Source organism: Danio rerio, chromosome 21, assembly GCF_049306965.1.
Source record: "Danio rerio strain Tuebingen ecotype United States chromosome 21, GRCz12tu, whole genome shotgun sequence".
Lineage (NCBI taxonomy): Eukaryota > Metazoa > Chordata > Actinopteri > Cypriniformes > Danionidae > Danio > Danio rerio.
In genome coordinates this window covers 43,595,991-43,622,351 of record NC_133196.1, presented here as the reverse complement: position 1 = coordinate 43,622,351, position 26,361 = coordinate 43,595,991, and the positions used below count along the sequence as shown (strand labels likewise).

At 34.9% G+C, this 26,361-nt stretch overlaps 2 protein-coding genes across 5 annotated transcripts in view; both read left to right on the top strand.

The window, feature by feature from the left end:
- Positions 1-4,446, top strand: part of nup98 (nucleoporin 98 and 96 precursor) — a 44,294-nt gene extending 39,848 nt beyond the window's left edge. For both annotated transcript variants that reach the window (XM_005161439.6, NM_200685.2), the window contains exon 33: positions 3,048-4,446. In XM_005161439.6, coding sequence (XP_005161496.1) covers positions 3,048-3,250 — 203 coding nt within the window. In that variant the 3' untranslated portion in view covers positions 3,251-4,446. The remainder of the gene's footprint in view (positions 1-3,047) is intronic.
- Positions 4,447-6,005: 1,559 nt separating this feature from the next.
- LOC101882637 (neuronal acetylcholine receptor subunit alpha-10) lies at positions 6,006-26,295 on the top strand. Of its 3 annotated transcripts, none has more exons than XM_021469235.3 (5): positions 6,006-6,441; positions 10,462-10,607; positions 14,177-14,331; positions 16,907-17,439; positions 20,591-26,295. In XM_021469235.3, exons 1-5 carry the CDS (start codon positions 6,321-6,323, stop codon positions 21,256-21,258), a joined length of 1,623 nt encoding a protein of 540 aa, XP_021324910.1. In that variant the 5' UTR covers positions 6,006-6,320; the 3' UTR covers positions 21,259-26,295. The 3 variants fall into 3 exon arrangements, with proteins under 3 accessions (XP_021324910.1, XP_073791580.1, XP_073791579.1); XM_073935479.1 differs by lacking the exon at positions 6,006-6,441 and adding an exon at positions 7,581-7,914; XM_073935478.1 differs by lacking the exon at positions 6,006-6,441 and adding an exon at positions 8,009-8,121.
- The last annotated feature ends 66 nt before the right edge of the window (positions 26,296-26,361 follow it).

Genomic DNA, 26,361 nt, shown 5'->3' with positions numbered 1-26,361 from the left:
TAAGGATTTATTTCAAACACTGAAGTTATGAGTAAAAACAAGTAATTGATTTTATTGATTATCTCAATTTGACCAATCAAATTGGGCTTTACTATCTTTATCCCCACCTCTCCTGTATATGATGTTCTGCTATTGGCTAGAGGGGCCCAAAGGTGAACCCAGAGCTGAAAATGAATACTTGCAGTGGGAGTCGAGATGAGAGGAAAGGGACAACAGCCAATCAGAGTCATAACATCTGCTCAGAATATCGTTGGCACCTTGACAGTGTATTAGTCTGAACTAGAATTAATTAGATCTGTAAGAACGTCTTTCACCTAGTTGTTGTGCTCTTCAGTGTTTGGACTCTCAGTAGTGATTTTAAAGCACACTGAACTGAGCTAAACTGAACTGAACTTAAACACTAAAAACTGAACTACTTTGTTCCAGTTACTATGACCATTTATGTGAAGCTGCTTTGACACAATCTACATTGTAAAAGCGCTATACAAATAAAGCTAAATTGGATTGAATTATTTTAATATCATAAAGTAAATAAATGATTTAAAATCCTAGCTTATAAAAATATTAATCTTCCAGGGAAATCACAATACTCTACAATATAATTTATCTCCTATTTTTACAGTATGTTGCACCATATTGCCTGATTGGACGGTTTTCCGCCCATTTGAAAGTAAAACATACTCTAATAGTAATCTACACAACTATAAGTGCAGTGTGTGGGTGAGAGGGGGACAGTGTTTCGATGCGATCCGGTTATGTTGTGGTTCTGTGATTGCTGGTGTTGTTTGCTGTATGGTTAACAATTATGACATTTAAAGTAATTTGGTAAATTAATAAAGTTTAAATAAAATATTAATCTAATATTTTATGCGCTTTTATTTCTGCATTTGTCTGGGTTTTGGACCGCTTTTGGGATGGAAAAAGGCCGCTATATCTGGCAACATTGATCGTGTAGCCCTATCCGCTTGTTAAGTCTTGACATGTCAGTGACGTGTAGAATACTGTTTCCAGGTCCAAGCTGCCACTCATTTTAAGTGAGGAAATATTAGTTTCAGATCACTTTTTAGTCTAATCACACATTAAAGTGATTTTCATATAAATTCATAGCGTACACAACATCCTCTGGGCTTACTGCATCACAAATATCAAAATTGCAACAATTTATTAAAAATTAATTACTTTCTGGTCATCTGATACTTGGTGTGTGTGTGTCTGTGTGTGTCTGTCTGTCTGTCAAGATTTTCGAAAGTATTACATCTCTTTCTAAACATATTATTATTATTATTATTATTATATTTTATTAGATTATTTAGATTAGATTATATTTTAAATATTATTTATTTAGACCATTTGATGGGTCTCATACAGTTTAATATGGCGCTTGGACCCGGAAGCCACTTCGCGTGACGTCAAGCTTAACAAGTGGATTGTGTGGTAAATGCTGCTCTATCCGAAAGCACACGCTGGAACTTTATTGGCTGCTTTACTGACAAAATGCAAGGTCCAGTCTAAAATATTTTTTGGTCCAAAAACATATGAACAGACAGAAAATATTCCAGAATGTTCAAGAAACGATTTTGAAAAAAGTGCCATTTTCTAGTTATTACAAACGATACCTTATGAAGTTTGTTTTTATTTCTTTTGAAATACATGTTATGATGTTTTATACTTCCAAAATAAATTTTGTCTACATCCACCATTCCCTGAGCAAGTTATAGCAATTTATTTCAATGTTATTCCAAGGCGTTTTTCAATGGGAACCGACAATGTATTTGCCCAAAAGTTCTGGGAATGAACTAAACAGAAATTTGTTTTTACAAAATAACAGAACACTGAAGCAAATTTGACTTTTTCCAAATAATATATTTTTAGTTACCATAAACAACACCACTTACAATGAACAAATAAAAAATAAGAAAATAATAAATAATGCGTCAAAGTCCAAATAAAGATGGTGCAAATCCTCAGTAAAAAAATAGATATAAATATTTACTATACTATAAATAGTTACATAACGAAACTAGATTCAATATGGACCATCCTTAGGTTTTATGTGCCAGCATGGATATGGTTGTCTGTGTATTTGGATATGGTTGTCTGAAATGCAGACAAACAGCCCCACCTTCATTTGCGTCCTTTGAAAACGGCAAGAGCAGCACTTCGTCTTTGCTGTGTCACTGTTTTGTCATGTTTTTGTGCTGTTGTGCATGCAAAATTATTTAGTATGAGAATTATTTCATGCAAAACTTTTTTTTTTTTTTGCGTTTTATTTAGCTGTGCGTAAATGTACAGCCTATCTCTCATTCCGTGTTGTTCAAAAAGCTGATTGTTTGTCCACTAAGCGAAACCTATGCTTATTGGTTGAGAGAGAGCGAGTTTGAACCAATCTGGGCATTGAGGAGGGACAATGCATCAATGTATCATGTCTGGTTTGTCCGGAGAGACAAGTGACGAGCGTTCCTTTGTCAAAATTTGATGACGTAACCACACTGATTCCAGAGCCTCTGAAAGTCCGTGAATGCAATGTGTTACATCGCTTAATCGTTACATCGTTACATCTTTGTCAAATCAGCGTTGTCAAATTTTGATGACGTAACCGCACTGATTCCGGAGCCTCTGAAAGTCCGCGAATATTATGTGACACAGCAATGGAAAGCTGAGATTTTCTTCTTTATGCCAATCTTTGGATTTTATGGATCGGATCAGCGGATCAAAAGTTATTAAACATTTAAGAGCAATACTTATTTTTAGCTGCGGACTGCTGTCTCTGTCTTTAAGGGTTAAATGACTGAAATAATGCACTTGTGATGTATTCAAGACCTGAAAAATTCATACACCTTTTAGAAAGTTTGTCAAACTATCAGAAACAAGCATAGAACAACTCCTCCAGTGTAAAATGTTGCGGCAAAGTTAATTTATACAAATTTCATAAATGAATGGCACCAGTGATACAATTTCTCAATGCTTTAAACCTTGGCGTAAGAATATGAATCTACACTATTTTAAACCATTTTTAACCAATGGTCTATTTTGCCTTCTACTTTTAGAGATGGCCAAACGTGTGGCTAACATCCTCCGGGTGGTCCTGAGTCTCCAGCAGGGTGGTGAAGGCACCCCAGACTCCCAATACATCCCTCTTTGTCAGCTTGCTTCACACATTGGACGTCTGCCCATGCCTGAGGACTATGCTTTGGAGGAGCTGCGCAGCCTTACTAACTCATACATGCAAGAGTATGTGATCAGTCACTGAATAGCAAGATAAGAGTTTCTCAATCAGTTGCGCTGAAGTAACACGAGTCTTGAGTGAGTCGACCTTGCGCCCTCCTGTTATATATGGCTGTTTAAGGCCGTGGTTGAACTTTTGAGGCATATTTAGGCACAAAACTTGTGAATAAAGCATTCCCTTGTGTGTTTTTTTTTTTTCCTCCAAATTTTGTTTTGTAGTCATAGACATGATCTGTATGAGTGTCTTTAATAATTAAAGTATCTTTTTGAATACACCTGTTCATTTAGTCTACCTGGGGACATTGAGAACTTTACATTTTTGTCTGCTATGTTACAAAGTTCAATTGTGAAGTATCAATTTGGTCTGTTCAACTTGGTCTATGTAACTTGTGTTCCGACCCTACTTTGTACTCCGGCCACAAAACATTTCATATAGACATAACAAATGGGAATGGGTTCCTTTGACCAGTCCTGTCACTCATAGTGTTTTAAATCTTAAAGTAAGCGTGTGTACATCTTTTGTAAGTACAGTATTTTTATTGTTCCCATGGACTGCCTCGGTCTATAAGTTGCTAGCGTGCTTCTGTGGGTGTAATGATAAAGATTACTCAACCTGGCTTGTTAGAAGGTTTGATCTTTTTTTTTTTTTTGAGGAGATTAAGCGTTTATTTAAAATGACACCAAAAATATATGACAACGTTAAAATGTAAACGTGTGGGCGTATCTCTATTTTTGTAGGGTTTTCTGGAAAACCTTATTGCAAAAGGTTTGCCCAGTGCAAAACTAAATAAATTTAGTGCTATTGGTCAAAGACATTGACAGAAATCTATTTTGAGCTTTCTAAAGTGTTAAATATGAGACTGGCAATTCTTATAAAACTTTAATCAAAGTTAACCTGACAGCTCTTCTGAGTAGGATTGGGTTTCGCTGATGTAATTACATTACAGCATTGTGTGAAGCCTTCATCCTCTCAGGTTTTTTTTTTTTTTTTTTTTTGGTAAGTGCTACAAATGCTTTGGCCATTAGTAACGTGCTTGTTTCTTGTAATGTTTATTTTCTGAAAACATTGTAAACATTAAACTTGGTTTATGACAGATTGTGCTTCAGATGTTTAAGGTTTTGCTCTATGAATGGATGCGTGTTTGTGGCTGTCTGATTATTGCTGTGCATGAATGTGCTCAATTCTTTTATAAACCATGAATAAAGTACTTTAATTTCTAAGAAGTCTCAGTGTATATTGTAAAATGCTTTCAATTTTTTTTCTTTTTTTTTTTATAGATGCAGAATGAAGGAATTACCAGTCTTATCCTTTAATTTAACTATTGCATTTTTCTGGGTTCATACGGTCATGGAAAACCTGGGAAAGTCATGGAATTTTGACATGGCATTTTCCAGGCCTGGAAAAGTTTTTGAAAAACAGAAGTTTTGGAAATTAGTTTATCAAATATCTGTGTACTTAAATTAGGGCTGCGCGATATTAGAGAAATCTGACATTACCATGTTTTGTATTTCTATAATGCATATTGCGATGTGAATTCAATATCACCAGGAGACTTAACAGGGTTTATTTGGATTGATTGGGGGATTTTGTAGAGGATCTCGAATCTCGAACAAAATATAACATTACAAGCATAGAGAAATAAAATATAAATAAATATAAAAAATAAATAAAAGATAAAAATGAATTTTAGTTTTCAGGTATTCACTGTTCGGGTACAGATAGTGAATAACCAACACTGCATAGTCTTCATTGTAGATTATTTAATCTTTATTAAAGTTACAAAGAAATTTCTTGTGGCCCGATGTTTTAAACTGAAATATTGAAGTGTTCACACAGTCACAGGCCTTAAAGGGACAGTTTACTCAAAGATTAAAATGTACTCACTATTTACTCACACTTCACTTGTTTCAATACTATATAGGAGGTAATAAATTAGATTCTTTTTCTGTCCATTTTAAAAAAGAAAACTCGTAAATGTTTGAAACATTTTTGAAGGGTGTAATGCGTTGGGTATATGTTATTTTTGGGTGAACTTTCTCTTTAAAAATGCATACAGATGATACACTTTTATCCATTATATTAAACTATCCTAACATTGCATATTCTGCGATGCGACTATTGCAGATGCACAGATTGCGATATCGATGCTGAAACCATATATTGTGCAGCCCTGACTTGGATATAGGTTAGCTGTCTTGTCTAAGCTTTATCAAAATCAACTTTACATAGATATAAAAATTTAAACAAAATAGATTGTTGCATGTTCTATGATATGCTGTAATACATTTGAACGTTATTGTTTTTTTTTTATTATTATCCATGTATATGTAGACATTATATAAAACATTACATCATGAAAATGTACTTGAAAGTTCTGAAAAAGTCATGGAAAACTCATGGAATTTAAGTAGTAAAGATGTAATGTCTGTTTTTCTCATATTTTAATAAAAAAAAATTTAAAAGAAAGAAGATTAATACACTGCTGAGCTATTACATAATTCTAATTCAATCGAAATGTCAAAATATCAGGTAGAAAGAAAAAAATAATCCTTAAATAAGAAATTTAATTGCCAGAAATGGAACAATACACTTTATATATATATATATATATATATATATATATATATATATATATATATATATATATATATATATATATATATAAAGCTGTCTTAATTTTATGTATGTGCATAGCCATATGGAAGAGACAATGTTGAAAATTTAAATGTAATTTTATAAATTTTCCAGTATTTGGTGTAAAAACTACTTTAAATTAGCTAACGCTTATTTGCATAACTCGTTTATATTTCTGGGTAACGTTATTTCGACACATTTTGTTTGACACGTTCACTTACCATTGTAATATTTAATATTTTACGACCTGTCAACACTCTTGTCTGCAGTACTAAACACACTTAACGGTCGTACTAGGACTTTGCCTCGAGCTGAAGTTTGAGTATCAATTCTCTCTGTATTAGTTTCTCGTCTACGTCACCATCACTACTGTAGCACACTTCTCTCTCCTCGTGAGTTACGCATGGATGTTACACAGCCCGGTTACAGGACGACACTGAACTATGGGAATACCTGAGAAATGCTGCATCTGCATTCAAGCGAGCATAGACGAGATTTTATTCCTCATTGGCGCCACAAAATGAATCCACGTGTAATTTTGGCTTCTTTCTATTTGATTGCCACCGTTGGTTTTATTCCAGGTAAGAACGAGCACATCTTAAATATTATTTTGTGTGGGTGTCATTCGTCGATTATATCCAAGTTTAAACAATACAACTTGGAGTTAAACAACATTTTATACTTAAATGCATTGACTATATGTTTTACTTTTACTTTTTTTTTTTTTTTTGACGATATTTTGTCCCAGCGTTTGATTTTGCTGTTGATAAAATATGAAATTGGATTTTTTTAAATCACCCCTTACGCAAATAAACTGTGATAAAGACAGTAGATGCTGAATTAAAAGTGTATTTACCGCAAACCACAAATTTTTTTTCCCTTCAAAAGATTTACACAACTTGTGTACACAACCAGTTCTAAGTAGGCTATTCTGTAAGTCCCATTGGATGTGCGTTTTTCAATTAATATTAATAAGTAATGGAACTTCTGTGAAATAATAATGATAAATAATAATAATCATTAAATAAATCAGCCATTGTATCCAAACAAAATAAATATGCAATAAATGAAAGATGAACTAATTAATTAAAATAACCTAATAAGTACATCTTATAAGTAATTAATATAATTAATATATAACAAGTTGATGTTTGTGTAAATAAATGATTATATACAGTACTATGAGAACAGTTTGAAAATATAGCTTAATAATTTTCGCAATAACATTTAAACCCATTTATAATAGCATTTTATACAGAATAAATTGGATATTTACAAAAGAAACTATACAGATGCCATATACATTTTAGGATGGGGTCCCTCACAAGTAGTCAATCATATTTGTTGTCAGTGAATGCTGCTTTACTGTATGATATGAATATAATTTTTGGAGGATTTGTAATTATCCAATCATAGGAAATGTAAAATGCTAACTTTTAATTGCCTTATCTGAAAATAATATCAATTTATATTCAATTTATTATTATTTTAAGACTGTATGGCAGGTTTCCAGTTACAGTACTTTGAAAGTCCATCAAAGCATTTCTGCATTTTGTCTAAATCTTTATCACAAGTATTTTGATCACAAGAATCTGATACTTTCTGCACACTCGCCCATGGTGCAGGACTGCAGCGCTGCCAGCTGGATCACACACATCCTTTTCACACCACGGCCATTTTAGTCTTTCATTAGAGCGCTATTTTGTCTGGCACTTGGAGTGAATTGATTCGGGGGTGAAAGCGCTGACCACACTCATCCTCAGGGTTACAGGAGAGAGTAATTGAGGAAACACGCTTTGTTCACTAGTTCAGCTCCTACACTTGGTGTGGCAGTAGTTCTTCCAAATATATGGGGTGCAAGGAGAAGGTTTATTGTGGATCTCCTGTTTTTGGCACTGGTGAAGTCCTTTAGCGCACTCATAAATCATAACTGGAGCATCAGGCCATCATAAGATAAGCTGGCAGCCAAAAAAACTATAGAGTTTATAGGTTAGAACTGCAGTTCAACACCCAGCTGATTACTAAAAAAGCAAAACAAACAACTATACAAAAAGGTAAGATAATATTTTTATCTTATTGCTTTATTTTATTATTTTATTTATTTTTTTATTAAGTTTTGTGCCTAAATATGCCTCAAAAGTTATTCTATGGGCTGAAACAAATGGAGTGCGCAAGGTCGACCCACTCAAGACTCTACATTGCTGTAAAATCTGAATTCTTATACAAATATGTCCAAACCCATCTCTATTGGGGTTATTGGGGTAAGCTAAATTGTCGGTAGTATATGAGTGTGTATGGGTGTTTCCCAGAGATGGGTTATCGTGCAATATCAGAGCTCCTACAGCCTCTTCACTCTTTGTGTATTACTCCGCTCACATACAGCCAGCAAAAAGCAGACACTACAAGTTTAAAAGATGCTCGCTCAACTGTTTAACGCCCCATTCACGCGGGGCTTCAGCGTCAACGGTTGACTGAAGGCGTGTCTGAAGTTGGGGCTGAATCAATCGTCATAGAAGCGTCAGCCAATGAAATTCAGTCAGCAATAGACTGATTTCATGCGGCCACCATTTTCAAAAGCGAAATCGAGGCTGCGGTGGTAAGAAACCCGGAAGTATCATTGGCAGTAAAATAGGAATGTTGTGTAACTGGCTATATAGCTTACTAGCGAAGAGAAAGTGACACAATTTTTTCATTTCTCCACCTTCCGGGTGACCCGGAGGTCCGTTCTGAATGAATGGTGAATATAATAAGGGATATCAGAGCTCATTTTCAGCTAAGTTAAGGGGAATGGCACTAGTTAGCTAATGTTTTCTTTCCCAAACACACGTTTTAGATGCTATTTATCAAACTCGATTTAATAAACTGATTTATATTTCATTATATTAGACTTGTCACTATACTGAATTAAATGAAAAAAACATAAATATCCCGCAAACATTAAGGCACTGTTGATGGCTTTGTTAAAACAGCGCTGATTTGCCATTGTGGTCACGTGTTCAACAAAAATGATTGTGATTGGCCGAGAAGGTCATCAGTTCACCGCTGTTTACCGAGCACACACACAACACAGACAGAGGAGTGATCTGCTTGATGACTCGACTGATCTTGACGGCTGCTTCGCGCTTCAGTCTCCGTGTATCGTTGTTTGCACTGGGTGAAGAGCGGTAAGCTGAGTGCAAACCAAACGCGTCCTCACGGTGTTTAACTGGTGCCATGAACTGAAGCCCAGGAGGACACTTAAGCGCATCACTGAGATTGTGATGTTGTTTGATGCTAAATTGCTTTTAATTGTTTAAAATAAACTTACTGAATGATATTAAAGTGATGGTTACATCATTTCTGCAACAGCTGGAGGTTTATAATACACGGCATGTTACTGCAATGTTTACAGTGCTGGTCCTATACTTCCGGGTTTCTTCCCACCGCAGCCTCGCTTTGGTTCTTTAAAATGGCGGCCGCGTGAAATTAGCGTATTCACCTTATTCTCCGCCGACGAGCGGGCGCTGCCATCTGAATCTTTTTTGTCTCATTCACTTCCATTCATTTTTTGACGTTAAAAACTGCTCGTTACGCTGCTTGATGTTGCAATTTGATATTTTCTTCTTATATTATTCTACTTGGTCTGTATAGTCAGGCAAACATTTGTTTGTAGAGCAAATAGTTTGACCATTTTCTGCCGTTTATTATTCCTAGTCATTTCTCCCATAGGCGACTGAATCGGAAGTTCTAAGACAATCGCGAAAACAGGCGCACTTCCGCATTTTAGAATAAGGTCAATAGGCCACTGTGTAGCTGGTGAATTTGCATACAGTGATATGATTGGCTGACGCTTCCCTCAGCACTTGAAAAGTTGAGCTAGTCCCAACTTCTGCAGCGAGCAACGCCTCTGAAGCGGCGCCCACGCATCCACAACGCCTGACGTCACCCATTCAAAGTGAATGGGAAACGCTGACGCCCGTGTGAATGGGGCATAACTGTCAGCTTATGATTTGAATCCAATGTGGAAGAAAGTAGTTCCACATTCAAAAGGGTTTTTGAAACGCTCCATGTTTGATTTTGTTTTTATATACACAATTATGTCGTCAAACTGTTGTATAAAAGCAATATCACATTTGTAGCAGTGCGATATGGCTGTATATCGGCACTGGTGGGAGGCGTGCACCCACCAGTGCCGATATACAGCCATATCGCACTGCTACTCATGTGATATTGCTCCTGTATCATATGTATGTGTGGTGTGAAGTGTGTTCTTTGTTCTTGGCTGTTGAACAATAAAAAAAAGTTGAATTCCAAATAAAAAGAAAAGCAAAGAAAAAAATTCTAAAGAAACTCTTCAGTGAATTAGGTTTTATTTGTATTTTCCCTGTTACTGTTAGTGTTGAACGACTGATGATTTTATTTCCAAAGAAAAATGAACAAATAAAGCACTGATGCCTCGAGTGTTCCGATTATTCCTTGTTAACTCTGGCTTGTAAACAAGCTTAATAAGCAATACGAAGATATCAATTTTACTCAAGCAACCTCTCCCTAACTGTGCCTCTTAATTGATTAATCAATCTAAATAAAGCAAACTCTCTCACGTTCCTCTTCCTGTTTGCCAGTGTGTTTATGTGCCCAGGGCAGATATGCATTCAAGCTGCTTAAGGATTTATTCGTGAACTACACCAGTGCGCTGAGGCCTGTGGAGGACACAAACAACATCATTAACGTCACCCTGCAGATCACCCTCTCGCAGATCATCGATATGGTAACAACTCACGGTCAATCGCACTGTCTTTGTCACTTTATCATTCTCTTTCTCTGATGGTTTCTGGGCTTAGTTTTAGTCAAGCTCTTGAAATGCGCTGTGTAAGCATGCAGCCTTTTTTGCTTTTAAATCAAGACACTACTAGTGAATATGGCAAAATATTGTCACCTTAGAATTATAAGGTTCTATCAGACATTTTTGCCAGAATTGAGTTATTGACATATTCTTATTAAATAACAACTTATTTACATTGTGCTTTTTTTTTTTAATAAGATGTTTATATTTTAAGCCTTTTTATTTAAAAAACAAAAACGATTTATCTAGAAAGTTGAACTCTAGCTTGGCTCTATAAGGTTCTTTCTGTGAGCCAGTCAGCATTTTTAATGCACGCACGAGGACCAATCAGGATCAGCTTTCTTTGTCATTTACCGGACTGCTCCATTGACAGCGGGAAACACCAGAAAGACACAAGCTGCGTCCCAAATCGCATACTTATGCACTATTCTACGCCATTTTGTAGTATAAATAGTGTAAGTAGTGTGTTCACACTGAAAACTCTTAAAATAATAAGTGCACTTTAATTACCCGGATGATGCACTCATTCAGCCGCTAAAATGAAGTGTGTAATGATGGACACTTCACGCACTCAACGACCGCAGGTTTGCTTACGTAGCGGAAGGGGCGGAGCTATCGGACGCACATGTTGAATAACTTTATTTATTTTGGAGTGTGAAAGCAAAATTCTCCTACGAGAGTGATTATATCGCCTCCCAATGGTGAATGCGGCAATACTCACGATAGGTATTATTTGATAATTCTGTCGTTTATTTCACTTATTTGGCAACGGTTTGAATTTCCGTTTAGTAAAAAAACATTAGTGTGCCATTTGGGACAACACTACATACATGTACTATCCTGTTGAGTGTGTAAGTGCATAAGTACATAGTGCATGAGTGCATAGTGTATAGTGTGCCATTTGGGACACTAAAATCACACAAAATCAAAACAATGCCACACCACACAAAACTGAGATGTGTGTAAATGTGATGATTTAGAAGCATTTTTTGACATTGAGATTAAATTTTAAAATATACATTGTTAAAAAAGACACAAAATATTTTTAAAAAAGATATATTAAATGTGAAATATTTTTGTGTAAATATAGTCAGTGAAACACTTTTCAGTGTTTATTAAACTCATTTGCTCATAGTCTGTTTGCTTTTAAAGTCTTTAAATTTAATATTAAACCTTAAAGGGCTAATACTTAATTTAATTCATGGGGCATATAATTCAATAAATATATTTCAATAATTTATATACTGCATAAAGTGTAATAATTATGACCATATTAATTACATAAAATTTACATATGCACTGGATAAAATATTTAGCATAGCCTTGTATGGTAAACTTGAACAAGTAAAAAAATTCATCATACAGCATTAAATAAATGTTATAGAAAGCACAAATGTTACTTCTTCAAGCCTCAACATATTATTACAACACCAAACTATGTATATTTTTTATTGTATTTACTGAAAAGTAACGCTTCAATTAATGATCTGCCAGATAGAACCTTATAATTCCAAGTGAAAAATGACTTTTCAGAATGAGAAGGTTCTATCTGCATTTACCATGGTTTATTTGCTCCGATTAGCAAATGTAAGAGAACTTTGATAATTTACATTTAGAGTACCTTTAGAGTCCCTGTCATGTTAATGTATGAAAGAGAACTGTTACACACATATTGTTTGTTATATGGAATGCAAAAACTTTGAAGCTCAATATCTCAAAATTATTTAGAACGCAGATAGAACCTTATAATTCTAAGGTGACGATATGTTGTGTTTATATATGCAAATAAGGCATTTTATGTGTATTAGAATGTAAGGTTTTTTACAAAAGCAATTTGGGATATTCCTTTATGTCATTTTATAAATGAAAAAGTGCACCTTTTTCTATTTCTGAATGAATAAAATGTTTATGTGGATGAATTGAGACAAGCACTCTGTTACAATCAGAACATTTGAATAAAATCATTAGATTTGGAATTTGCAAGTGGTACTGAAATAAAGATATGGATTAAGAAATAGAGATTTAACCCTTTATTAGGCATTAAATACACACCTGGAGTGTTACTGGGGGTTATTACAGGACTTTTATGAGGGGTTAAATGTAAGTATTGTAAAATACACAGACGCAAACAGATCGTAACAAAATAAATCAATTAAAATAAATAAATAAATGCTTAAATAAATTCAATATTTTTTGAATGCATTCTTTCTACTTGTCTTAAAAAGCCAATAGTTTCCATTATTCATTAAACAAATATCTGGAATTTAAAAATCCACTGAAAATCAAAAAATGATTATATATGTATATCTATATATATATCTAAATATATCTATATATATATCTATATATATATCTATATCTATATATATATATATATATATATATATATATATATATATATATATATATATATATATATATATATATATATATATATACATACATACATACATACATACATACACACACACACACATACACACACACACACACACACACACACACACACGTACATGTATGTATGTATGTATGTGTGTGTTTGTGTGTGTGTGTGTGTATATATATATATATATATATATACATACACACACAGTTAGAATTATTAGCCCCCCTGAATTATTAGCCCCCTGTTTATTCTTTCACCAATTTCTGTTTAACGAAGAGAAGAATTTTTTTAACACATTTCTAAATATAATATTTTTATAACTCATTTCTAATAACTGATTTATTTTATCTTTGCCATGACAACAGTAAATGTTATTTGACTAGATATTTTTCAAGACGCTTCTATACAGCTTATAGTGCGATTTAAAGGCTAAATTAGGTTAACTAGGTAGGTTGTATAATGATGGTTTGTTCTGTTGACTATCCAAAAAATATATAGTTTAAAGGGGCTTAAAATTGACCTTAAAATTGTTTTTAAAAAATTTCAAACTGCTTTTATTCTAGTCAAAATAAAACAAATAAGACTTTCTTCAGAAGAAAAAATATTTTCAGACATACTGTGAAAATTTCCTTGCTCTGTTAAACATCATTTGAGAAATATTTAAAAAAGAGAAAAAAAATTCAAAGGGGGGCTAATAATTCTAACTTCAACTATATATATATATATATATATATATATATATATATATATATATATATATATATATAATGTGCCATTGCCAAATACAAGCCAGCATTTTTGCTGGCCTCTTTTTGATGACATGTCTGTGTGCAAAACTGTTTATAAATGTGAAGGATTTCATGTCCTTTATGTGAAGGACAGAAAAATTGTTCAGTTTTGACAAAATTTTTATCATGTACTCATACAATTAGACATGTGATAAACTAGAATTAACATTTGATTTAAAAAACTGACATTGATTCATGTCTGCATGTGATTTTTATTATCATTCAATGCTAATTGTTTTTGTGAATTTGGTGTTTATATGTCTCTAAGTGTCATAGATTGATTAATAAGTGCTGTAAGTTCCATCTTTTTTGCTTCCTAGGATGAACGAAACCAGATCCTCACAACATACCTGTGGATTCGCCAGGTCTGGTTTGATGCCTACCTCACCTGGAATACGACAGACTACGATGGGCTTGATACCATCCGCATACCTAGTAGTTATGTATGGAGACCCGATGTTGTCCTATATAACAAGTAGGTTGGATTGGTATTGGGTTTCATCAGTTCAACCACCGATTGAATGTCATGTCCTCTCATCACTTTGTTGTTGCAAAGAACACAGGCTGTGGATTCTTCTGAAGCGCTTGTTCATAAGAGTGCAAAGCCAGTTCTTCTCATAACAAATCATCCTGACTATGTCATTTATTATGTAATACCAAGCCTTAACATTTAATTATTTGCCGTTAAAGGGTTAGTTCACATAAAAAACTATATTCTGTTTATTATTCACTCTTGCGTTGTTCCAATTAAATTTTTTTTTTGGGATAAACCAACCCTTTAATAAGTTATATTTATGTTATTGTTCTATATTTCTGATCCATATTTAACCATAACATTGCAGCATTTTCAAAGTTAAAGTCTTAAAAGCTTTGATTTTAATGCATGACAGATGGCCTGAGTTTTACACTAATTATTTGACATTAGACATTTGCTACAGTGGTTATTAATCCTCATCAATGTTCACTGTAAGAAAAAAAAACGTTAAAAAAAAGGTCAAATGGCTGGCAGCTACGGCTGCCAAACAAAAACCATAAAATTACGGTAAAATGTCTTTGTTGAAATAAAGTGCAAAAAATAATAAATCTACAGATATTTTCATTAAAATGTTTACAGAAAAACACTGTGGTTTTACAGACTTTTCCTAGATTATTACGATCAAATTCGTTCAATAAAGTTACACACTAAGAGTCTTACAAAGAAACACTGTTATTATACAGACTTTTCCTAGATTATTATAATCAAACACCATCAATAAAGTGACTGCACTAAAAGTTCAAGAGAAAACAATGTTATTTAAAAGAATTTTCCCTAAATCATTACGATTAAACACCTTTAATAAAATGCCAAGACATGCTCATGATCGTAATTTAACAGTTTTATTTTGCATCAAAAAAATTTGGAAAAAACAACAAACGAGATATAACGGATTAAAATTCTTACAACTTTAAAATTACAGTTGTTACATTTTATTGAATAGTGTTTATGTAAAACATGTAGAGGTTTAAGTTATTTGGAATGATTCAGTTACAGATCTTAAATGAAATGGAACTGTAACGTGAAGGGGACGCTGACAAATGAGTGCAGATCCAAATGCAGGTTTATTACACAGAGATGGTCAGGCAAACAACCGTCAACACAAGGGCAAACAGATGTAACATTATGCAGGGAATCCAGAGTCATGGTCAAATAACAGGCAAATGGTCAGTCCCGGCAGCAAACAACGTAAACAATTAACAAACAACGCAAGGCAAAAGAAGAGAAACGCGTCATAATGTTCACAGTAACAGTATAACAAGACTAAGCAATTGGTCTATGCTGCTTTGAAAGTGCATGTAATCAGTTCATAATGATCCTCCGACTGTGTGTGTGCAATCAGCGGAATCCGGAACAGGTGCATGTGAGCGCACTTAGTGTGTAACTATATTGAACGAATTTGATCGTAATAATCTGGGAAAAGTTTGTAAAACCACAGTGTTTTTCTGTAAACATTTTAATGAAAATATCTGTAGATTTATTATTTTTTGCACTTTATTTTAACAAAGACATTTTACTGTAATTTTATGTTTTTTGTTTGGCAGCCGTAGCTGCCAGCCATTTGACATTTTTTTTTACGATTTTTTATTTTTTTTTACAGAGCAAGTAGTTACAATTTATTACTTTCATTTTTCGTAATTTTAAATGTACTTCATTAAAAACAGGAAAAAACAGTGTGTGAATAATATGACAATTGTATTGTATAAAACAGACACATTGCTGTAATTTGTCATTAATTATATAGTACATAAAATTACAGTCAAGCTGTTAATTTACAGATATTGTTTGTAATTTTTAAGTATTTTTGAATATAATTTAAAATAACAGAAAAAATACTGTATAAATAATACTGTAATTTCCCTGTATAAAAACACAAATGTCAGTAATTTGTCTTTAATAATAAAGTACCTAAAATGAAAGTCAAACTGTAAATTTAGAGAGATTGTTTGTCATTTTACTAAGTTCTACATATAATTTTAAATGACAAAAATTACTGTCAAAAATTTAGGGATATTTTCTTTAAAATTAGGTTTTTTTTTACAGTATAGTTAACATGAATTATATGTTTCCAAACAAATTTAAAATCTTTATCAAAGGAAGAGTTCACCCAAAAATAAAGATTCTCTCTTTATTTGCTCACCTCCACTTGTTCCAAACCTGTTTGTTCTGTTAAATATTAAAAATTGCTGATTTGAGGAATGTTGTAAATTGGTATCTATTGACTTCCATAATATTTATTTTTTCCTACTATGGATGTCAATTGCTTTTCGACATTTTTTAAAATATAGAGAATATTATTTATTTATAAATAAATTAAATATTGAGTATGTTTTCATTTTGGGGTGAGCCATAACTCTTATGATGTTTAAAAATGTACAAGTATTGCACTTTTATCTACTCAGTTTCTGCTACAAATATTGTAAAGTGCTTCTCTGTTATGAATATAAAAATGTTTAATGTTTGGTTGTAGAAAAGCACTATAAGTAATAATAATTTAACTGATTTCCACCTTCAGTGCAGATGACCAGTTCTCCAGCTCTATGGAGACTAATGTTGTGATCCGCCATGATGGCCAGATTATGTGGGACCAGCCCGCAATAACCAAGAGCTCCTGCAAAGTGGACGTTTCGTTTTTCCCCTTTGATGTCCAACACTGCCGCCTCACCTTCGGTTCTTGGACTCACAACGGTAACCAGATGGACCTTCATAACGCCCTGGACAGTGCAGACTTGGCTGATTTTGTGGAGAACGTGGAGTGGGAGGTTCAGGGAATGCCTGCTAAAAAGAACGTGATTCTATATGGCTGCTGCTCCGACCCCTATCCAGACATCACCTACACACTTCATCTGAAGAGAAGAGCTTCCTTCTACATCTTCAATCTGCTCATTCCCTGCATGATGATCTCCTTCTTGGCTCCGCTGGGCTTCTACTTGCCGGCAGACTCTGGAGAGAAGGTGTCTTTAGGGGTCACAGTGCTACTGGCCCTTACAGTCTTCCAGCTTCTGGTTGCAGAGAGCATGCCTCCTTCAGAGAATGTGCCGCTTATAGGTCAGTCACTTTGATTTATACTTTACTAATTATACTATAATATACTAGTTATAAATCAATTTTCTAAAATGCAAAGCAGCTTTATATTTTATTTAGAACTGTATGTTACTGGGGACATATGCAATGCTGTTGAGTGTTGCAACAGTGATAAACAGTTGAGGGCAAAATTGTGAATTTCTTTTTCAAATATTTCCTAATTGATGTTTAACAGCATGAATTTTTCACAGTGTTTTCTATAATATTTTTATTTTGGAGAAAATCTTTTTTGTTACTGGATTAAAATCAGTTTTTACATTAAAAGACACAACAATAGAAAGTCAGGGCTTAATTTGTGCCGGAACCCGCAGGATCCGGCACCTCTGAAATCTGATCCAGCACCTGATTTTACCGATCCCCCATCTCAACCTCCCTCCTTCCCCATCTGGCGTTCACTTTTACTTTCTTCTACAACTCCCCAACCCTCTTCACTTTCATCTGGTGACAACCCCCCGCTCTTCACTTCCGGGAGACCCCTCCACCATCCATCGACCCCGCTCCAATACCGCTCTTCATTTTCATGCCCGACACCTCTCCATCATGCTAACATGCAGGATCCGTTACCCCGATCTGTTCCGGGACCTCGCAATTCACAAATTATTCATTCATTCATTTTCTTGTCGGCTTAGTCCCTTTATTAATCCGGGGTTGCCACAGCGGAATGAACTGCCAACTTATCCAGTAAGTTTTTACGCAACTGATGCCCTTCCAGCCGCAACCCATCTCTGGGAAACATCCACACACACACTCATATACTATTTCTTAATATACTATTTCTTCCCCTATTTTTACAGAAATAATCTGTAAATATTAACATAGCATTACGTGTTACTGTGTTAAAATAAATTAAATTTCTTTTCAAAAAGCTGAAAAATAACGTAATCCAAAATAACCAGCAACAACTGTAAATTTAATGTTAGAATTTTTTATTACAGAACATATACATATACACTGTATAATGAAAAAACTGGAAAATTCTGTAAAACAATTACAGACAATTACCTGTAAAACAATGTTTATTTTTTACATTGTATATTTATATATACATATATACATATATATTTATTTATATTTATTTATATATATATATATATATATATATATATATATATATATATATATATATATATATATAAGTACTGTATACATTTTGATTTAATTTAAAGATGGAGAAAATCAACAAAATATATTGATGTCTAGGGTATCTAAAATGGACTTTTAGTGTATCGACAATCAACTTAAACCTCTCTTAAAATATTTCCTATTCTCCTCAAATCAAAGTCAGTCATACAGAATGGAACAACATGAGGGTGAGTAAATGATGAGACGCTCTGCATTTTAGCTGTACCCATGCTTTAACTACTGTGTTGCAGGAACATGACATTTCAGTTAACATTAAATTAATCTATAATTACAACTATAATTTTCCACTTGGACTTCCAGAGTACCTTTGGTTCGGTAAATCAGTTCTGGGGTTTTTATTTTCTACCCATTAAAGTGGGTGCATGCTGTATGAATGTTTAATCTTCTTTATTTAGCACATCATTTCCTTGGGTGTCCTTGGTGTGCATTTAGGAGATTCACCAAAGAGAAAACATCTCCACCGACAAGGTCTAAAAGAGTTATCAGATGCAAATAAGCTGCTAGAGCAATAACCAATGCGCCATGAGTCAATAATTTTAATGAGCCTTCCTAATGAATCTGCAACTGTGCCTTTTTATAGCTAACTTAGTATTGGAGCTGTATAGCCTAATCAGTGTTTAACACTGGAATTATTCACAGAGTCTTTCCGCTTGAGGTCTGTTAATCAATGATACTCACGTCACACAGAGCTTTAAAGCTATCATCAAATCTAAACTGACAGTTTAATGGATTAATGATGTATAATAATATTACAATACAGTACAATATTGCAAACATTTTAGACTTTGATTTATCTTCAGAATACAGATTAAGACAAAAAATCTGATATCAAACAATTAAATCTGTTGACCAAAAACTTTGACATTTCAAAACATTTGTAAAAATTAATCTTCAGAGGAAACATGATCACTTTATATGTAACAGGTTCACTAGTCACTAGTGTCTAGTGAACAACAGTCGGACACAACATAATACATGATTAAATATATTAAGAAAAATAATAATAATTTACAGAAAGAATTATTATTATTATTGTTATTATTATTGCTGTTATTATTATTATTATTACTATTATTATTATTATTATTATTACTATTATTATTATTATTATTATTATTATTATTATTATTATTATTATTGCTGTTATTATTATTACTATTACTATTATTATTATTATTATTATTATTATTATTATTATTGCTGTTATTATTATTATTATTACTATTACTATTATTATTATTATTATTATTATTATTATTATTGCTGTTATTATTATTATTATTATTATTATTATTATTATTATTATTATTACTGTGTAAATTTATCATCCCTAAATAATAACCACCAACATTGCAGCCAATAGACCCTTTTCACATTTACGAGTTTCTCAGTAGCTGAAGTCGTCATACAGTAGTTGGGTAAACTAAGAGCGCAGTGATTAGGATAGGAGAATTCAACAAATCATATTTTACAGTCCTATTTGCTGAAATAATAATAAAAAACAACAACTCGATGGTGTTATCAAGACTTTCAGAAAAAGGAAAAAAAAATATGACAGCAGTCAAACAAGAGAATAATGTCAGATTTATTTTCAGCCCAATAAATGCTGCATTAGAAACGCCTCACATAAGCGGCAATTCGTTTTTTTGTAATTTGAAGCAAAGATGATATAATGCATACATAAAGACATATATAAATGTTTGTACGTTCTAAATAAAAAATCTAAATATAAAAAACTTTCAAGATTTACAGATTATGATGACCGTTAAATGTGTCATAACAGTCTTGTGAAAAGAGTCCATCCCCAATTACCAAAATCAAGTTCTGCCCTCATCTGTGAAGACACTTCACTCGACTTTACATCACAATAGTGAAGTCGAGAATATTGTAACTTTCAAGCTTAGGCATTCATTGGTGATAGCTGTGTAATGAATTCTGCTGGATGTGTTCATCAATCCTAATGTTTCCACAGGGAAATATTACATAGCCACAATGACCATGATAACAGCCTCTACAGCCCTGACCATCTTCATTATGAACATCCACCACTGTGGACCAGAAGCCCAACCAGTTCCCTCATGGGCGCGCCGATTTATCCTCAACTACCTGGCTCGGTTTTGCTTCGTCTACGATATGGGACAGAGCTGTGTGTCCGTTCACACAGATCAACCAGCGAAGAAGGGAAACAACTGCACCATAAATGGCCAAGCTAGAGGGGAGGACTTTGCTTTGCGGCTACATGAAGGGTGTTCACAAAAGGTGAAAGATCAATTTAATGAAGATGCCAGTCCAACGTTATCTCCACAACAAAGAAAAGAGCACCAGTCTGGCTGGAGAATTGGTACCTTTGTGGAGATTGAGCATGGAGAGTCTGCAGGAGCTACAGGAGAGACGGGAGCATCAAGGAAAGAATCGGTGAAAAAGAGGGAGATACTTGTTGAAAGTCAGTGTTTGTGCCATCAGCAAGCCCTTCTGAGGAACGTTGAGTACATTGCCAACTTTTACCAAGAGCAAAAGGCCACACAAAGACGAAACGCGGAGTGGCGGAAGGTTGCTAAAGTCATGGATCGCTTCTTTATGTGGATATTCTTCATCATGGTCTTCCTCATGAGTTTGCTTATTATAGGGAAAGCTGTCTGAATGTTTGATATGAAAGACAACTGGGGGCGTTGTGCATAAACATCTGCATACTACATTTGTGAGTATTAAAATGGAAAACAAACTGAGATAATGTCATGGACTCTAAAGGCTCTAGTATACTTTAAATAAAATTCTTTGTTTGAGAGTTAAAGGGCACATAGGTTACCCCTTTTTTTCATATTTAATATAAGTCTTTTGTGTCCCCAGAATGTGTCTGTAAAGTTTCAGCTCAAAACACCCATCAGAGCAGGCCCGGATTGGCTAATCGGGAGGACCGGGAGAATTCCCGGTGGGCCGGTGTCCCTAGCTCCAGAATCTGTTGCTCTCAGCAGTCACACTTTTTAAATTTATTTATTTACTTGACCACAGCCTTTTTATTCATTATTTTATCGCAACTCTTCTCTTTTTACCTATTTTAATGATGACAAAACTTAGTTGTGTCTCCTTACTGTACACAGCTGTTGTGGTCCAGCGGTTAGCACGTCAGGTTAAGACTCCGCAGACCCGGGTTCGATCCTCGTTAGTGTAATTTATTATTTTCATTTTTATTGTTGAGACGTATAATACTGTTTGTGTTGTTGAACATTTGAAGTTCTAAAGCAGCTGTTTTCTCAAAAAAAGACGTGATAGTGTAATTAGCAACTGAATTGGAAATGACCTTATTTTAATATAGTCAGTCGTGAACTGAGGTGGGCCGGTCTGAGGCTTGAAACTCCAGGGCTGAAAAGGAGTCCCACTCCGGCCCTGCATCAGAGTATGTATTATAGCTGTTTGAAGTGTCTGTATTATAGCTGGGAAAAGGTTGTTGCTGTTTTTTTGCACTGGGCCTTTAAGGCGAGTCATCCCCGCCCACCGTTCCCACGTGCTTGTCAGCAGCATGCCTCAATCGCCGCCCTCGGCTGCCTCAGGAAGCAGATCTCACGTAACGTTTGTGAGAAATACTACAGTAAGAACTTTACCAATCAGTATTTGATGCATTTTATGTGGAGTTGCAACAATGAGTTCACGCACACACAGCGCAGACACGCAGACAAACACACACACATGGCACAGACACGTAGCAAGACACACACGCAGATACAAAGCGTAGAGACGCAGGCAGACACACACACATAGCACAGACAAGTAGGCTGGCACAGACACACACGCACATACATAGTGTAGAGACGCAGGCAGACACACACACACACAGACATGTAGCGCAGACAAAAACGCACATACATAGTGTAGAGACGCAGGCAGACACACACACACACAGACAAGTAGCGCAGACAAAAACGCACATACATAGTGTAGAGACGCAGGCAGACACACACACAGACAAGTAGCGCAGACAAAAACGCACATACATAGTGTAGAGACGCAGGCAGACACACACACACACACACACACAGGGAGAGACAGTGAGAGAAACACGCTGCTGTGCTGATGAAGTGAATCTGAAGTGAATGGCTGTACTTCATTACACACATGCACACGTTTTAAAACATGTTAAACTTGTAAAACTCACTCTTGATCACGTCTGATGATGATTGATGATCCTTGCAAACTGAACAGACCTTTTATTCCCGGTTGCTTTGCGCTCGTCCTGTCTTGTCGACATGAGTATATGCATTACTACGAAGACATGTTAATGCGCACAGCTGTCAACCGATATTGGTGGTCTGGGGGAACCGCACTCCTACGTAAAGTTGCGGTCGGTCTGAAAACCGCTCCAATTGGTCCACCGTTTTTATGTTGTTAAATTTGAAAAAAAAAAAAGGACTGGGTGTGTTTATTTCACCCCAATATGACAGTATATACACTATACTTACACACATGTATGTCCAAACAGCTTAAAAAGTAGATCACCATGGGTGCCCTTTAAAAGAAGTTGAGTAACAGTATACAGTTTTTTGACAGTCCAACACACTCGACCTAGGCAGGGTTGTAAATGTGCCATGCCGTTGGAGTGTACCCCTAAACACAACAATAGCACATGAGAGAAGAATCATTTCACAAACATCTGGCAAATAACCTTCTCCACCAGAACTGCCACTGCGACACGTGTCATACGGAATGGTGCCACTAGTATGCACAAACTCATATAAAAGACATGGCGCAGTGAGGTGAGCTTCTTGTCCATCTTGTGACCCCCCTCAGAATCTATAAAATTTCTTCGCAAGTGATTGTACTGGGGTGCGTTTCCGAAAACCATTGTTAGCTTACTAAGATCGCAAGTTCCGTCGTAACAAAGATAGTTTGTTGATTTGGCGTTTCCCGAATCCGTAGTTCCAACGAATATTCGCACACTGCACAGCAAACTTGTAAGCTTACAACTACACCTCTAGAGCTGTAGTTAGATGCATAGTTCCTGATTGTGTTCTATTTCCAGTAATCCCCCCTATGCCTTTTCTTTTAGAATGTTCCAACATTTAATAAAAAGCATTAAAGAGCCCATATTATGGGTTTTGGAAAATGCCCTTCCATGTAGTGTGTAGTACAGCTCTAAGTGAACCAAGTAGTTGCGTGTGGAAACCCGGGAGATTTGAAACATGCGGCCCCGCCCTCTAACACAGAAAAAGCCCCCCCCCCAACCCCCCAGTCTGGAAACTACATGCTACAAAGAATACTTCATCGGCCGTTTGTTAAAGGAAGGATCAGTAAAGACTACTGATGGAAAATGTCAGAATCTGGATCGGTTTCTTCCTCCATTTCTCAAGTGTAAGTAAGTGCAATTAAAGTTGTTGCCTCGTTTACTCTAGCTTGCAAATGTATTTATTTGTGATTTGTTGTAACCGCATATACTGTATCAGGTTAACTCGCTTTATTGTCCTATCGAGTGTAAAGTCACGTTAAAAACGCGATGCGTGCCGCTTTGTTTACGGAGGGTAATGTGTGTGTGTGTGTGTGTGTAGTGTTGTCTGAGGAGAGAAATGTGTGTGTGTGTGAAAAGAGCAGAGTGAGACAAGCTAGGAGATCTCCTCGCCAGTTCTTGGAGTTTTTGCTCAATAAAATAGTTAGTCGTCTGTATTTTCAAGTCCATCGTCTGTTTTTACATTCACCCACTGGCAGCCAAATCCACACCCATAATCCACGCCACCACTATGTAGCGTGTATGCACTGTGACTAATTTTATATTGTTGATTAGCTGCTGGGCATTTCACTTTGTCTCGCACTAAAGGCAGTCAGTGTCGTTCTATCACAACAGGCTGTCATCAGTCCAATCAGCGCAGATTAGCTTAGCGCTAAGGAGGGGTTTGGAAACAAATGAATCACTGAACGATTCATATGGGAGTCGCTGGGATAATTAGGAAAAAATAAATGCAGATTACAAGATAATGAAATAGTTTTTTGACCTTGCATGCATATAAGATTGTTGTTGGAGACACAACCAAAATATGACCCTATTTCATGTTTAATATGGGCTCTTTAAAGTCATCTCTATTAGATGTAATTTGATTTCAAAATTTCAGGTCTGTGTTAGCGATCTTCATATTGACAATTGCGTTCCCTTCGTAGTGCACTTTGACAACATTTTTGCCATTTTGAACACCGTGTTTTTGCTGTGCTCTCATTTGCAATCTGCGCATGCAAAAATCTGCAATTTCCGCATATTTTTTAGCCTATCATTGAGTCTATTGATTTACTTAAATGTGTGTAAATGTGTGTTCATAAACAAAGCTAAAGCAGAGAAGAGTCCTGTTTTAGAGCATGGGGCGCCCCCTGGTGGTTCGGCGGTATGTGTTGCGTAAAGTGAGGCTCGGCTGTTCAAAGAAAGACAGAAAATTCGGGAGAAATACGGGAAAATACCTTTACTGGGTAATAGCGGGATAAAACAGTAAAATACAGGAGAATCCCAGGAAAAACGGGAGGGTTGACAAGTATGCTCAAAAGTGTTTGAAAGTTACAACAAACTCCCTAAAAGGTTAGCTTTGAGGAGCTATTGTAAAATATGGAAACCCTCTTTTGTTGAAAATGACGTAATTTCAGTTCGTTCTTTAATTTCGTTTAAAGTATACCGGGCCGTAATTGTGATGACAAATACTGGGTGTCTTTTGTTGTTATATTGTTGTAGATGAATTCAGATTATTGATTATGAGCTACTGTGTGGCCACGGTAATTTAAAATTCATTCAACAAATCTCTGATATACTCAAAATCAGAGGAATGCAATAATTGCTTTTTTCACGGCCAAGAATGCACAAGCCTGGCTGTATTTCAATGCAGATATTTATAATGCACAGCAGTTTTGCTACTTGTAAATGATTAAAAGTGTTTTTTAGCATCGATTTGAAATGCAGTTACTTAAAATAGTTAACGTAATGAATAATAACAAACATTTCAGCTTAAGATATTCATGTTTGTATGGCGACCAGAATTTACTCTTGTTTTACCTGCTTAGGGCATCACATTCATTGTGCCAAAAAGCAAAATGTAAAGTATGTACTTTATTTATTTGGTTATTTATTTTTTATTTTAAAAGCTCAGGCAGCATTTGACCACACACTAAATCATCCATCCATCCCTCCAATCTTGCTTGTTTAAAAAGCTCAAACAATAATTTTCTTCTTTGTTGGATGCAGTGCCAATTTAATGTATTATTTTTCTGCTCTAATATTAACAAAGATTTCTGCAGACATATCATCTTAACTAATGTATCAGATTGTGTGAAACATAAAAGATAGATTGCTTTTTATAATGGGTAATGACATGGAGAAATGGAAATGTACAAAATTGAGAGCAGAATAAAAAAAAAAAATGGAACCCAAAACAAAGTAACCCCGTCTGATTCAGATGTAGGCTGTAATGTTTTGCCTGTTACTGCATGTAAGCCATAGTATGAGTGCCTGATTTGGGTAAGTGTACATACAATAACAATATGTATATAAATGTAATCAGAAGCACAAACTTTTTGTGGTGTTTTACAAAAGTTCAATCTGCAAAATGTAACCTTCACACAAGTAAATCCATTAAATGAATAGCAGAAGCCAACGCTTGTGATTTATGGACATAGACATTTCATGTCATACCACAATAAAGGACTGAATTAAACCTTCATCGTCTCCAGTGGTTTGCTAACAGTGTGATTTATGAAATGAACCACTTCGGCTCAATTTTAATC

Excerpts from the sequence above, each read along its gene's own strand:
- LOC101882637 (XM_021469235.3), top strand. The coding sequence starts at position 6,321 with ATGCTGCATCTGCATTCAAGCGAGCATAGACGAGATTTTATTCCTCAT. Across the intron at positions 10,608-14,176 it reads TCTCGCAGATCATCGATATG|GATGAACGAAACCAGATCCT; the intron begins GTAACAACTCAC and ends TTTGCTTCCTAG. Across the intron at positions 14,332-16,906 it reads GATGTTGTCCTATATAACAA|TGCAGATGACCAGTTCTCCA; the intron begins GTAGGTTGGATT and ends TTCCACCTTCAG.